At 38.1% G+C, this 14676-nt stretch overlaps 2 protein-coding genes across 2 annotated transcripts in view; one reads left to right on the forward strand and one right to left on the reverse strand.

Annotated features, from left to right (window-relative positions):
- The first annotated feature begins 1030 nt into the window (after positions 1-1030).
- On the forward strand, positions 1031-14548 carry vsnl1b (visinin-like 1b). The gene is made up of 4 exons (XM_067368491.1): positions 1031-1962; positions 5854-6020; positions 7908-8123; positions 13138-14548. The coding sequence occupies exons 2-4, from the start codon at positions 5859-5861 to the stop codon at positions 13333-13335; spliced, it is 576 nt and encodes a 191-aa protein (XP_067224592.1). The 5' UTR covers positions 1031-1962; positions 5854-5858; the 3' UTR covers positions 13336-14548.
- smc6 (structural maintenance of chromosomes 6) overlaps positions 6134-14676 on the reverse strand; it is a 38772-nt gene continuing 30229 nt past the window's right edge. The window contains exon 28 of the mRNA XM_067368490.1: positions 6134-8108. The gene's annotated coding sequence lies outside the window, so the exon portion shown is untranslated. The remainder of the gene's footprint in view (positions 8109-14676) is intronic.

The raw sequence follows: 14676 nt of genomic DNA on the forward strand, positions 1-14676 counted from the left end.
GTTTGGACACCCCTGATATAAACAATATAAAACTTTAACATCATGAGCTTTGCACGTTTTTCAGTAAAGCTGCTTTGAAACAATGTGTAGTGAAAAGCGCTGCACTAATAAATTTGACTTTGTGAAAACAGAGGTATCACTTCCAAAGAAATGTACTTGAAATGTTGAGGCCAATTAAAATTTCAATTGGCCAAGACTAATGCCGCGTTCCAGGCAACCCGTAACCTGTGTTTTTCCAACCTTCTACCCGTGAAAGTGCACTGGAACTGCAGTCAAAGCCGTGACTTCCCACTCGTGAACTCGTACTAGATCGATGTACTCCCGGTTACGGGTTCTGACGTCACATAGCCCGCAAAACAACAATGGCAGCCCCTACGGATGCGGTGTTTATGCATAAATGCGGTAAAATAAAAGGTATAACAGCTTCTCCTGCCTTATGCGCCGTTTTCCTCCTGTTTCCTTCAAATAAGCAAGGAGTAAGCAGCTTTGGCGTTAGAAATAATTAATGAGCATAAGCCCCGTACGGTCCGCCATGTTGGTTTGTTTACACTTTTACGCAGTTTGGCGTGACTTTCCTGGAACGCTACAAAGTCGTGAGTCGTGATTTGAAATCGTGACTTACGGGCTCAAAAACCTGCCTGGAACGCAGCATAATGCAGGTTTTTGAGCCCGTACGTCACGACTTCAAATCACGACTCGCGACTTTGTAGCGTTCCAGGAAAGTCACGCGAAACTGCGTAAAAGTGTAAACAAACCAACATGGAGGACGGCACGGGGCTTATGCTCATTAACAAATATTCATATCGCCAAAGATGCTTACTCCTTGCTTATTTGTGGAAAACAATGGAGGAAAACGGCGCATAAGACAAGAGAAGCTGTTATACCTTTTATTTTACCGTGCGCTTGCATAAACACCGGGGCTGCCATTGTTGTTTCGCGGGCTATGTGACGTCAGAACCCATAACCGGGAGTACATCGATCTAGTACGAGTTCACGGGTGGGTAGTCACGGGTTTGACTGCTGTTCCAGTGCACTTTCACGGGTAGAGGTTGGAAAAACACAGGTTAGGGGTTGCCTGGAACGCGGCATTAAAAAGGTAACAGCCCATTTTTGCAAGTTATTATCTGACCTGATGTTTTTTCAAACCACACATGACATTTTAGGTTTACAGTTATGTTCTTTATTAGCCTACATAAAAACACTCTTTCTTATAGATTTATGTTTCAAACACCCTGTAAAATATTACATACTGTATATGTTTGATACTCCAGCTGTAAAACACACACACAAAAAAGCATTTACACATGCTGAGATTCTCTGATTGGACCTTAGGCACCTGCCAGCTGTTTCCTTTGACTTTTTTTTCACTGAATTTTCTACAGATTGAAACAATGCTATTGGATAAGTCACATTTCTGTAAGTGCACGCCTATGTAAAAAGAATCTACTATATCTCTTCTGGATTTTAACTAGGTCAGATGAGCATATTTAAAGAATATGGAAGTAAATGATAAGGTTGGTTTTAAAATAACTATTATTATTCCTCCAGACACTGCACTGGGGTCTCAGGGAGCCCAAACAAAAAGAATATACAGATCATGGAGGCTTTTGCAATAGCTAATAAAGACACTAGAGCAATAGATGCGCATGCATACAATGGTTAATAGAGTGTTTACTGACACGAGCCCCCTAAGAGCAGGGTTGCAAGCATACAATTTGCGCAAACGCACGCGAGGAGCAGCAGTAGAGTGGTGGTGATGCTCGCTGCATGCCGCATGTCTTGCGTCGCATAACGCACACACACAGACGGAAGCGGGCTCGTGTCAGCTGGAATCACCTTTACACATTATTTGGCGTCCAGTAAACGCGACGAATCTGAGGAATTTGGGTTCGACACACGCAAAAACCTGACGGGTTGCGAGCACCAGCACATTTCCATTAGCCTCTAACGCGTTACTTGAAGGTAAGAGGCGATACATGCGTGTATATGCAGCTGTGAGATATTTATGTGCGTCGCAGTCGTGTTTGGTTTATTTTCTGCTTTTGCCATTTAATGCTTCGAAACGATCTAACAGGCGCCAGGGGTGAATGAGTGAATGGATGAATGAATGACTGCATGTGTGACTGAATGAAAAGGTTTTCTCGCATGCATTACGTGGCCCGATTAGAACACTCTGCGCAGGTTAAGGGTGTATTATTAGGCTTTAATTCAAACTGTGGATTTGATGCATTTGGAGCCCTGACTGCCACTATCACAATTGCAACAAAAGCTTAGTGGTTACTTGTTACTCCCCATTTGTTCAGACACAAACCTCTGGTGTTGTGTAATGAATTTTAGAGAAGCACTGATGTTTCTCAGCCTCACTTGAGAGAATTTTGATGCGATTTGAGCGCAGTGCAAAAGGGACTGCGTCTTTTCTATGCGGGCTCTGTTCAAATTCACACTGGTGTTACATTAAAACGAATCTAAATGGTTCCAAATGGGATGCTATGTGTTAGTGGTTGGTTATATGTATATACAAATCATGTTCTACTCATATTCTGTCACATCAAAAGGCTCGGGCGGACGGGATGTATATAAATGGCTTCTAAACCAAACGCACAGATTGTGACACTGTGCTCTTCAACAGATCTTCATCATGAAGACCTTTAATTCCTCCGTTTAACATCGTGGATCATTATTCTGCATTGCTTCCCAGTGGTTTCCCTTCTCAAGGTCATTCGTTCAGCCATTGGTGCTTGAAAAAAACCCAGTACTATTACATAAGAATGACGATTGAGTCGTGGGTAATAATTCCTGACTCTCTTTAATTAAAACTGCATTCTTAGAAAATGTGTTCAAGGCTGCGCAGTTTTTCATGCTCAGTCGCTCGGCACATTTGATGCAGGAGAGGCTGCAAACACAGACGGACGATCCACATGGAAATAAAAAAGCTCCTCTCCAACCCCTCCCCGTTTGTAGCCTATTTTACCTGATGCCCATTTACACATAAACTCTTGTGACTTTGATCTATTTAGAGAAACACAACACAGACAGGCTGATTCTCATCACACCTGACATCATCGTGTTCATATTTTTATAACTTGTACATTGCGCACCATTATTTTGTGGAGCTAGTTGCAAGTTGCATTCATAATTTAAATCATTAACATTTAGGCCTACTATGGATGACATCATGTTGTTCCTTTCCTTCATGTAGGGCTATATTGAGGAATGGTCGACCAATATCTGTAACATTTTATAATGGTAATAACCATTTCTAGAGCAGGCCAATTTAATGCAGATGTGATCATAAAGTGAATAAATAAATAAACAGAAAATGTTTGCGTTTATTGTCATTTGGCCCAGTTATAGGCTGTTGCAATCATTTCAATTTCATATTTCAAAGTAACCAATTTTCGACCTGCAGCTGGTTGCAAGAAAACCAGTAATTATATATATATATATATTTACCAAGTAAAATATATTAAAAATGTCTGAATAATTTTTGGTTTGACTGTGTGTGTATATATATATATATATAAATAAAATGTCAAACCAAAAATTATTCAGACATTTTTTTGATATATTTTTACTAGTGTGTGCAGGACACAATAGTTAATAAGTGAGGATAGCAAAATAAAGTAGACTGTGACATATTGTACCCAAGAATTCTTCATACAGTGGACTACCAGTAAAACTGATAAAAATTTGGAACCAAAAATTATTCAGACACTTTGACCTGATCATGTTTTGCTTAAGTGTTATCTGACATAATTAAGATTCTTTTTTTTCTGACACAGTTTAACTCTTGAGATCTAAGATCTTGTCATATTTTATTACCATTTTTTTTTAAACTATAAAGAATAAACTGTTATAACGAATGAATTGTTCAAGGTGTCTGAATTAATTTTGTTTTTGGAATATATATATATATATATATATATATAATTTATTTTATTTTTTAGTATTTTTTGTTGTATTTGGGTCCTGGCCTTGGCTAATAAAAGTTTTCAAAATCTACACATTGTCGAGATTCAAGTGGTCATTTCCAAAACCTTTGGACAGCCTTGTCGATGCACACATTTTCTAATAATATAAATTATTTTTTAATAAAAATTGCATAAAATAAGTGCTAACTTTTTTTAAAAAAAATTGAATCTTTCTATTTCATGTTTAATCAAATGAAATGTGGAATAGAAAGACTTTTCTTCCAAAAAATCATTTTCTACAGTGTACATACATTACATTTAGAATGTATAAATAAATTTAGAAAGTATTATGGATATATGAATATGATTTTTTGGTGTTAGTGAGGCCAGCAGGGGGTGCTCACCCTGTGGTCTGTGTGGGTCCTAACACCCCAGTATAGTGATGGGAACACTATACTGTCAAAAAGCACCGTCCTTCGGATAAGACGTTAAACCCGAGGTCCTGACTCTTTGTGGTCATTCAAAAATCCCAGGATGTCCTTAGAAAAGATTAGGGGTGTAACCTTGACATCTTTGGCCAAAATTGCCCATTGGCCTCTGTCCATCATGGCCTCCTAATCATCCCCATAACACCAATTGGCTTCATCACTCTGTCTCCTCTCCACCAATGAGCTGGTGTGTGGTGGGCGTTCTGGCACAATATGGCTGCCGTCGGATCATCCAGGTGGATGCTGCACATTGGTGGTGGTTGAGGAAATTCCCCCTTCCATATGCAAAGTGCTTACCCAGAAAAGAGCTATATAAATGTAATGAATTAAAGGGTTTGTTCACCCAAAAATGAAAATTCTGTCATTTATTGCTCACCCTCATGCCGTTCCACACCCGTAAGACCTACGTTAATCTTCGGAACGCAAATTAAGATATTTTTGATTAAATCCGATGGCTCCGTGAGGCCTCCATAGGGAGCAATGACACTTCCTCTCTCAAGATCCAAGATCCATTAATGTACTAAAAACATATTTAAATCAGTTCATGTGAGTACAGTGGTTCAATATTAATATTATAAAGCGACGAGAATATTTTTGGTGCGCCAAAAAAAACAAAACAAAATAATGACTTATTTAGTTATGGCCGATTTCAAAACACTGCTTCAGGAAGTATCGGAGCACAAATTAATCAGTGTATCGAATCATGATTCAGATCATGTGTCAAACTGCCAAGGGCTGAAATCATGTGACTTTGGCGCTCGGAACAGCAGATTCGATACACTGATTCATTTATGCTCTGATGCTTCCTGAAGCAGTGTTTTGAAATCGGCCATCACTAAATAAGTCGTTATTTTGTTTTTTTTGGTGCTACAAAAATATTCTTGTCGCTTTATAATATTAATATTGAACCACTATACTCACATGAACTGATTTAAATATGTTTTTAGTACATTAATGGATCTTGAGAGAGGAAATGTCATTGCTCCCTATGCAGGCCTCACAGAGCCATCGGATTTCAACTAAAATATCTTCATTTGTGCTCCAAAGATTAACGAAGGTCTTACGGGTGTGGAATGGCATGAGGGTGAGTAATAAATGATTTTATTTTTGGGTCAACTAACCCTTTAATATCAACATCTATAGACAGCAATAGATTTACCAATACAGGTTTTTGATGGTCAAATGCTGATACCGATTATTGGCTCTGACCTTCAACATGTAAGTCTGACCGCAAAACAAAAAGGATTCTTTTGTTACAGTTTATGTTGTTGCTCCATTTTATGATCAGTGTCTATATAGATAGATTACAATTCAGACTCAGATTCACTATTGAGGAGCAGAGCAGCTGTCAGATGCTGTAATTGTATTACAATCTATGCCTGTATCTCTTATTAAAACACCAATATAGAACTTTGGAAAACTTTCTATCACCATATTATTTATTTCTCATGCAGTAATCATGGGAAAACAGAACAGCAAACTGACCCCTGAGGTGATGGAGGACCTTGTGAAGAACACCGAGTTTAATGAACATGAGCTCAAGCAATGGTACAAGGGCTTCCTGAAAGACTGTCCCAGTGGTCGACTAAATCTGGAGGAGTTTCAGCAGCTCTATGTTAAGGTGAGAGACTATTTGGCTTTTAGTCTAGCATTTTCCAAGTCAATCATCATGATTAGTTCTCATACATGGGACTTAAAAGGGTGACTGATTATGATTTCACTTTTTTAAACTTTAGTTAGTGTGTAATGTTGCTATTTGAGCATAAACAACATCAGCAAAGTTACGACGCTCAAAGTTCAGTGCAAAGGGAGATATTTTCTTTTACAGAAATCACTTTTTAAGGACTACAACACATGGCTGGTAGGGACTACAACAAGCTTTTTACCGAGTTGGTGACATCACTGACCCTAAAATTTACATAAACCCTGTCAATTCAATCAATTCAATTCAAGTCAATTCAATGCTGGATTTGCACAAAAGATGAACATGACGGCATATGCTAGTCGATGAGTTGAATCAACTCCACAGCAACTACATAAATTTATCCACTAACCATTCAGAAACGTCCAGATGCATCCTAAAAGTTGTAACTTCTTCCTGAGTCTCTCCATCAGTGTCCGACTCCGGTTTAAACAATGTAAGGCTGAACACCATTACTGACAATCCTCATTTTGGCTGCGTGAGATTCTCCAGCTTTGTTGTTTTTGAGCAACTAAAGCATGAGCTGTTAAAGCTCCGTCCTCTTCTGGAAAACGGCTGCATTTAAAGGGACACACTAAAATGGCGTGCTTTTACTCACACCCAAATAGGGCTAATTTGACAAGCTATAATAAATGATCTGTGGGGTATTTTGAGATGAAACTTCACAGACTCATTCTGGAGACACCAGAGACTTATCAAACCTTGTAAAAGGGGCTTTATAGGTCACCTTTAAAAAGGATAATTTACTCAAAAATTAAAATTGTTTCATTATTTACTCACCCTCATGTTGTTTTAAATGAATTTCTGTTCAACAACACAAAACAATGGCAATGGTAAATATAAAATAAAATAATTTATATATATAGTATATATATAGTTGGATTAAAAAAAAAAAGGTCAGGAAAAAGGAGAAAGCTTACAAAAAGTGACTGTCATTGTATGTTTAACTTAAAACAGTAGAGTTACACATTTTACTGGAGCGAAGCACAAACTACCATCAAAGCGGCAGTCTGTGAAATTTTATTCATAGAATGACTGTGACATTGTGAGATGTAAGGACCCACACTGTTCGATGTACTTCTACCCGTTGCGCGGTGGCCACTTATTTTTTAATGAATTGCTGTGGAATGGACCTGAAGCAAAGAACAGAACCTGCTCAGGCTGCTATAGAAAATTCAGGCATGAAAATCAATAATCATTCACAAATCCCTCTTAAAAGAACAGCTCACTCAAAAATGAAAACGCTGTCATTATTTATTCACGTTCATGTCAATCCAAAGCTGTATGTAGACAGACGTTAAGGAGAACGTTTCATACAATGACAAGTCATAGTGACCACGTCTACCGAGCTCCAAAAAGACAGAAAAGCACCTTAAAAGTAGTTCAGTGACGTGATATACAGTATTCCAGGCCATCTAAAGCCACATGAGAGATTTGTGACTGGAATGTAAGTCAGTATTCACTAATAGTTATCAAATTTGACTCTTACACAAACAAAGCTATTATATGACTCCAGAAGACTTGAAATATAGTGCTAAATTTTGTGCTTTTTGGAGCTTGACAGCAGAGTTCACTATGAAATATTGAGATTCTGTTATTATGTTCAGCAAAAAGCATTCATTTTGGGGTGAACTATTTTTTTTTTTAACAAATCACAGCAATTTTTAAGATACCCCAGTCTGTCCAGATTCACTAGGTTGGGCTTTAAACTTCAAAACCTAATGAAAGATTGACCATAATTATTAGTTAAAGCGAAACATTGCCAAACCAATCAACGGACTGAAGTCTTATTTTTTTCCCCTGCAGTTCTTTCCTTATGGTGATGCATCAAAGTTTGCGCAGCATGCATTCAGGACCTTTGATAAGAATAGTGACGGCACTATCGACTTCAGAGAGTTCATCTGCGCCCTGTCCATCACGTCACGGGGAAGCTTTGAGCAGAAGCTTAACTGGGCCTTCAACATGTATGACCTGGATGGAGACGGCAAGATCACTCGAGTGGAGATGCTGGAGATTATAGAGGTACCAGAAATTGGTTTATTTGCATGAAATGATTGCCCATGAATGAAATAACAACTGTTTTTTTTTTTAAATAAATGTCAATTAAAAAACACCACAAAATATTATATGATCTGATTTGTTTTCGATTTATTTTATAGGAGATGTTTAAGTTTTGCATCCAAAATTTAGGACATGGCTGAATAGAGGCCCTGTATTTTTGCAATATTTGTACAAGGCTGCAGATTCATTCTTAATTAGTGCCTTATTTCCAATAAATTGAAGAAAACTTTGTATGATCATATCTTATAGATCTCATAACAACATAAAATTCCTGTAATGTTTTAAAAGTGAAGCTGACTCATTTTCTAATAAATTTGAGGTTTGCAACCTTTGTCCAAACAGAGACCCTGTGATTTTGATAGTTGAGCTATAAATATGATAAACACAAATAAAACATATCAGAATGAGTAACAAGTTTGCAGATTTATCCTTAATTAGTGCTTCCAATAAATTAAAGAAAACTATTTTTTTTTATCATATCTGACAGTTCTCGCCACAAACAAGCAAACAAAAAATGCCAGTGAAGCTGATTAATTATCCATTTATTTTATATTTATTTTTAGGACAAGTCCAAACAGAGATGTAATTTTGATATTTGAGCAATAAAAATGGAATAATAAATAAAAAAAATAAATAAATAAAATAATTTTAGAATGAGCAACAAGGTTGCAGATTCACCCTTTATTCGTCCCCCATCCCGCGGTGCAAGTGCGTACCTAACCGTACGGTTAGATTTTTTACTGAGAACCGTTGCACCCCTAATACATATATCTCCGAGTCCTGATCGGGAGGTAACGTCCGATTCCAATCGAGTCTGAAACCATGTGATCAGGCCCAATTTCCGATCACGCGATCAGATCTGGACATCCCTATATATCATATCATAAGATCAACATCAAACAGAATTTCAATCCAGTGGTATTTTTTCCCTGAGACACTACAAATATTTTTATCAATATTTTTTATTTTTTTATATTTTCTGTTTTTATTTTAATTTTAGTTAAAGTTTTAGTTATTTTGTTGTTTGTTTTGTCATTTGTTTTAGTTTTTTAAAAATATGTCTACAGTTTTTTTTGTTTTTTTTTAAGTTTTAGTTAACCTTATAATAACCTTGTTGGAATCTGTATGTTTGAGTGACCCAGTTGGACTGGACTTTGGTGCATTCAAGTCATGTCAGAATGATCGTATTTATGAGTTCATTACATCACTAGCAGAGCACCTATGAGTATAAGAGGGCACCTGTAATACACGTCATCAACTCGTTTCTCTGAAGGAGATGCAAGACAGGCCCAAGGGATGGCAATGAGACGCAGTGTCTCATTCCCCTTCTCAGGGAACCATGGTTACAGTCGTAACCCTTAGAGAGTATCCACCAAAGGGAGAATATTTTCAACTACAACTTTGGATATTAACCCTAATTCCAGGGGGAATGTAACCCAAATGTTCAAAAACAATGCAAATATGAGAGTGGCAAAATATAATTGTCAAAGATTCTTGTCAAATCACAATAAATTATTTATATAGCGCTTTTTACAATGCAGATTGGGTCAAAGCAGCTTTACAGTGATAATTGGTATATAATTTTGGCTGCACAGCAGCTCTTAAAGAAAATGGTGTCAATGCTGGCAGATCAAAACACTGTCAAATGTCAAGTGTCCCCAACTAAGCAAGCCAAAGGCGACAGCAGCAAGAAAATAAACTCACCCCCTAGAGAAACCACAGGGAAGCTATACTTAGGTAGAGGGCTCACGCAGGGCTAGAGCTTCCCTGTGGTTTCTCTAGGGGTTGAGTTTTATGACAAGAATCTTTGGCAACTATATTTTGCCACTCTTGTATTTGCATCATTTTGGATGAAAATTTGGGTTGCATTCATTAGAAAGCAAAATAACCAGAAGTAATGCTCTTTACCAGGCAAACTACCTCTACTTGTCAGGTTCTTTGAACATGGATCATACTAGAGAGACTTCATGCAGAACCCAAATAAAGGGAAACCAAAAAACCCGACTTTAAGACCCAACAACAGTTGGGGAGGGAGGTAAACTAAACGTGGAATTCAACTTTCTCAACCCTAAGGGTTTAGTAATTAGCCCTTCAGGCTACAACCTTGATGTTGCCGCTCCTCCTAGGGGTAGCCTACATCAATACTCTTACTTTTGAAGGAAGGCAAACAAGAGAAGAATGTGATTTTGCAGTTGTCCAGTAACTCATCTCCGGGCTCTAAAAAGCCCAAGAAGCTGCTTAGGTCCTACTTCAAGACCCAAATGTAACTGGGGAAGGGCAGCTCAACCTTGCCTGAGTAAAAGGCACTCTACCTAAGTCCTGCCATAGCTAGCGCTTCATCTTTTTCTTTTAGCACCAGACCATAGGATGTGACAGATGACAAGGAGAGATGCCCACAGGCAAACTTCCTCTACTTGTTAGCATTGTCAAATCAGTAGTTGTGTAGGAAGGTAAACAAAGTAGAGGGAATCAATACTCACCCTACTCCATTCACCGTGCATCAACCCTAAGGGGATATCTACCAGGCACCCATCCATAGAGGATGGGTACAAATTTACTTTAGACCCTAACATAAGGGAGAATATAGCTCAAACCTGGAGGGGGACAGGATGTCCACAGACATGTGCTCATCCCACAACCTAATCTGAAGCAGCTTTGCAGAAAAATGCGCTGGCATACTTAAACAATCAAGCACTGCTCAGCACAAAATATAAAACAAGCAACAGTGGTCTCTTATCCAAAACCTGCTTCATTCCTGTTCCGATCGGGCAACGGTTGCTTTCATCTTCTCCCTCAAGAGGGGGCAATGAATGATAATGTAGAGTCTGCATAGCGTGGTCCTCTACACTCTATCAACCTGACTCTGGACCTAGGCTCCAGCAGTTCTCTAGACCAGAACTTTTTTGCAACTCAAGCTTTTAAGGTTAGTCCATACTCTATGGCTTAGGTCCATGAAGGCATATCCCAACTTTAGCGTTAGCTGGAGGGGTACACAACCTTCCAGCTGCACTGCTGAGCGAAATATGCTGAGGCCTGTCTTGCCTCTGCATATGCTTCGCCTTGAGCCACAAGTTGTTAAGCATAGGAGGCAGACTCATAGGATAATTTTGATTTCTACTCTGCCTACCTGTGTCCCCATGAAGACCCCACTAGATTCTTATCACTCTATCAAGAATCAAGCGGAAACAGAGCCTCTTGGCACAAATGCATCACTATGAGTGCATCCAACTCCCCCGAGAGCCAAAAGCACTCATGTGCTAGATTCTAGGGGTGTGTCGAGATCTTGTGTCACGAGATCTCGCAAGACTAATATGTGACGAGATTTCTCATCAAGGCGAAGTCTTGTGATGTTGCCATGACAGAGTGTTAGGATGATTAGGAAAGAATATGCCACCACTTCGTTTACATTATGTTGTTTTGCTTTGTATTTAAATAAAAAACATTTAATCCCGTTGGATAACGCTTTTTCTGCCGCTCCATATCTACAGAGTACGCGCAATCTCTGAAAGTGAAAGTAAACGTGAGCGCATTCAAACGCGATTTCAATACCCTGCATTTTGAAAGCGGCTCCCTGATGAATGGAAATATCTCTCAATATGAAAGCTATTTTAGAATGGGCAGTGTAGTTGTAACCATCTCTTAGCTCTGTATCAAAGAAAAAATAGGTCTTATTTGCACTTTGAATATTGAGAGAGTGCGATTATGGTTGCACTTAATGTAAAGTGTTACCATAAAAAATGAATAACCGTTTTCTCTTAATCTTATTAAGCACAAACAGTCAGGTTTCATTTATTAACATTAGTTAACATATTAACAATGACTTTTTATTAACTAACATAAACAAAGATTAATAAATACTGTAGCAAATATGTTGCTCATTGTTAGTTGATGTTGGTTAATACATTAATGTTAATAAATGAGACCTTATTGTAAAGTGTTACCATTTTTATTTATACTGTTTTTATTTCTATGATAAGTTTGTGGAAAGGATTTCAGTTAGGAGGTCAAAAGTTGTAGAAGCTCATAAATCATGTACAGTAAGGTCTGAAGAGACCGAAATCATACAGAAGAGAAGCCAGTCAGTTGAGTTAGTGGCAAAACCTTTTACAGTACTTGAGTATTGTTGTCTTTTACTGCATATGATAATTCATACTCAGAAAGTAGAACTGAAATAACATTCATTACAAGATGATTAGTTAAAACATTTTAAAGACACCTGCAGAATATTTTTTCTAGTCATGTATTTCGCCATTGAGGATTTCTTAAAAATAGTGTGTAAAAATCTTGTCTCGTCTCGTGAACTCAATCTCGAGTGAGATACCGTCTCGTCACACCCCTACTAGATTCCCATCCCCTAGGAGAGAATCAAACATGAACAGAGCTTTTTACCACGAATGCAGCATAATGAGCACATCCAGCTTCCTCAGGAGTTGGATGCAGTCCAACAGTGTGTTTATCTTACACACGCATACAAACACAGAAAAGCTAATGATGTGTACTGCAGGCACACTCTTATACTTATGGGTACACGTCATGGGCTGTCGTTTGCTAGTAAAATTGGTTTGTTGTTCACACATGCTTCAGACACCGGTCACGTTTATGACATTCCAGTGTCGAAGTACCACTTCGAAAGGGAACCTTGCTGTATTTTTGTGTAGTTAATTAAGAGAAGGTACACCGGCATCTTGCTCTGACAAAAGTGACTTGAACGCACCTGACGTCATAAACACAGCTTCTCAACTCGTAAATACTAGCTTCCCAGGAGGACTTGAATGCATTAATAGGCCTAATATGTTTGGAGAGGCCGGTTTATAGAAATCACACACTTTATTTCAGAGTAAAATGTATCATATTCATGGGAAGTGCCAATGGAAAAACGGACCAAAAAATAAGAATGATGCTCCAATGTGTAAATCAGAATCTTAAAGCCTCCTCATGTCATTAAACCTAAGTCTTTTCTCTCCTCTGTGTGAAGGCTATTTATAAAATGGTGGGAACCGTGATAATGATGAAGATGAACGAGGACGGTCTGACACCAGAGCAAAGAGTGGATCGGATCTTTAGCAAGATGGATAAAAACAACGACGACCAGATCACACTAGACGAGTTCAAAGAAGCTGCCAAGAGCGACCCATCCATCGTACTGCTCTTGCAGTGCGACATGCAGAAGTGAGGCTGCGCATGCTAGCATGCTCCGGACTGAACGAGTTATCTGTTTCCACTCTCATTTCCACAAGAGTAACATGTTTGGACTACTTTTAAATGAACTTTCTTCTTGTGATTGAACAACTAGTATGCATGAGAATGTTAAATGCTAAAGAGTTTAGAGTATATCCGTTTAATTTCCAACATGCAACAATGTGAGACGTGTAAATCAAACGAGTCCAGTTGTTTTCACGCATTCATTGTCAGTGAAGTGCTCCGCCGTATTTCATTTCTAGCTGCAATACTTCCTATCACACGCACTACGTTTACTGCTGTACTTCATGCAGTAGTTTGGGTACTGAAATCGAAACGTGTCACACTAAATGTTACGATGAAATCAGTCTGTTGAACTTCAATACTCTAAATTAAGGAGGGCAGAGAGGTTTATGCAGCCCTCCTTCCAAATGTGCTTGTACTTGAGAATATAAATGTAAAGTTATTTGCATGCATGTCCTAAGTGTAAAACCTACTCTCTTCATTTTGGCAACCTTGACAAATAATACAAGGGAGGCCTTATATAAATGATAGTATCAATAACAATACTAATGTGTGAGATTTACATTTGTTACTCATCTATCCATTAGATGTCCTCCCTTGGGTGCATGTTTCCTCTTAAAAGACTTACTATGTGTGTTGTAAAAGCTTTCAGTAAGACACACGTTCCAGCCCCGCCTCCATCTTTTTGAAATTTTGCATTATTTGCATCTGCCATTGGCTTCTGCTGGTTTCACCATATTTTGCACTGACACGAGGACCTAATAACCTGTACAACCAGTCTAAAATGAATGCTTCTTTTTAAAAAAAGAACATCGTTCTTACTCTGTTATGCTCTTTTTTTTCCCTTTTTTTTTTTTTTTTTTTACTTTTGCGCGGTTTCATTGTCACATGCATGAATGGTTGCCTGTGAATTTGTTTTCAGTAATAATACAGAATGGGCAATATAAAAGTTTAAGTGAATTTTCCCTGGAGGGCATTTAGTAATGGTAAGTTATCCACTTCCCCTGGTATTACAACAAAACCTTATCCTGAATGGGTTTGGTACACGTTTACTCTTAGTGTGCTGCATTTTTAATGAACCGTTTTTTGTAAAATAATATTTCTACTCCAGTTCTCAACATTTCAAATACCCATGATTTTTAGCTGGAATTATCTAATTTATTCTCAACATTTTGTATCCTCAATATTTTATGTTCTCCCAATAAGTAGATAAATATATGGCATCCCAAAAAACAAACAACAACAACAAAAAAAAAAACCCTTTCACCTCCTGTGACACTCAGGACGACATCAGACCCTTTGGCGGAGAATA

This window comes from Chanodichthys erythropterus, chromosome 18 (assembly GCF_024489055.1).
Source record: "Chanodichthys erythropterus isolate Z2021 chromosome 18, ASM2448905v1, whole genome shotgun sequence".
In the NCBI taxonomy this organism is placed as follows: Eukaryota; Metazoa; Chordata; class Actinopteri; order Cypriniformes; family Xenocyprididae; genus Chanodichthys; species Chanodichthys erythropterus.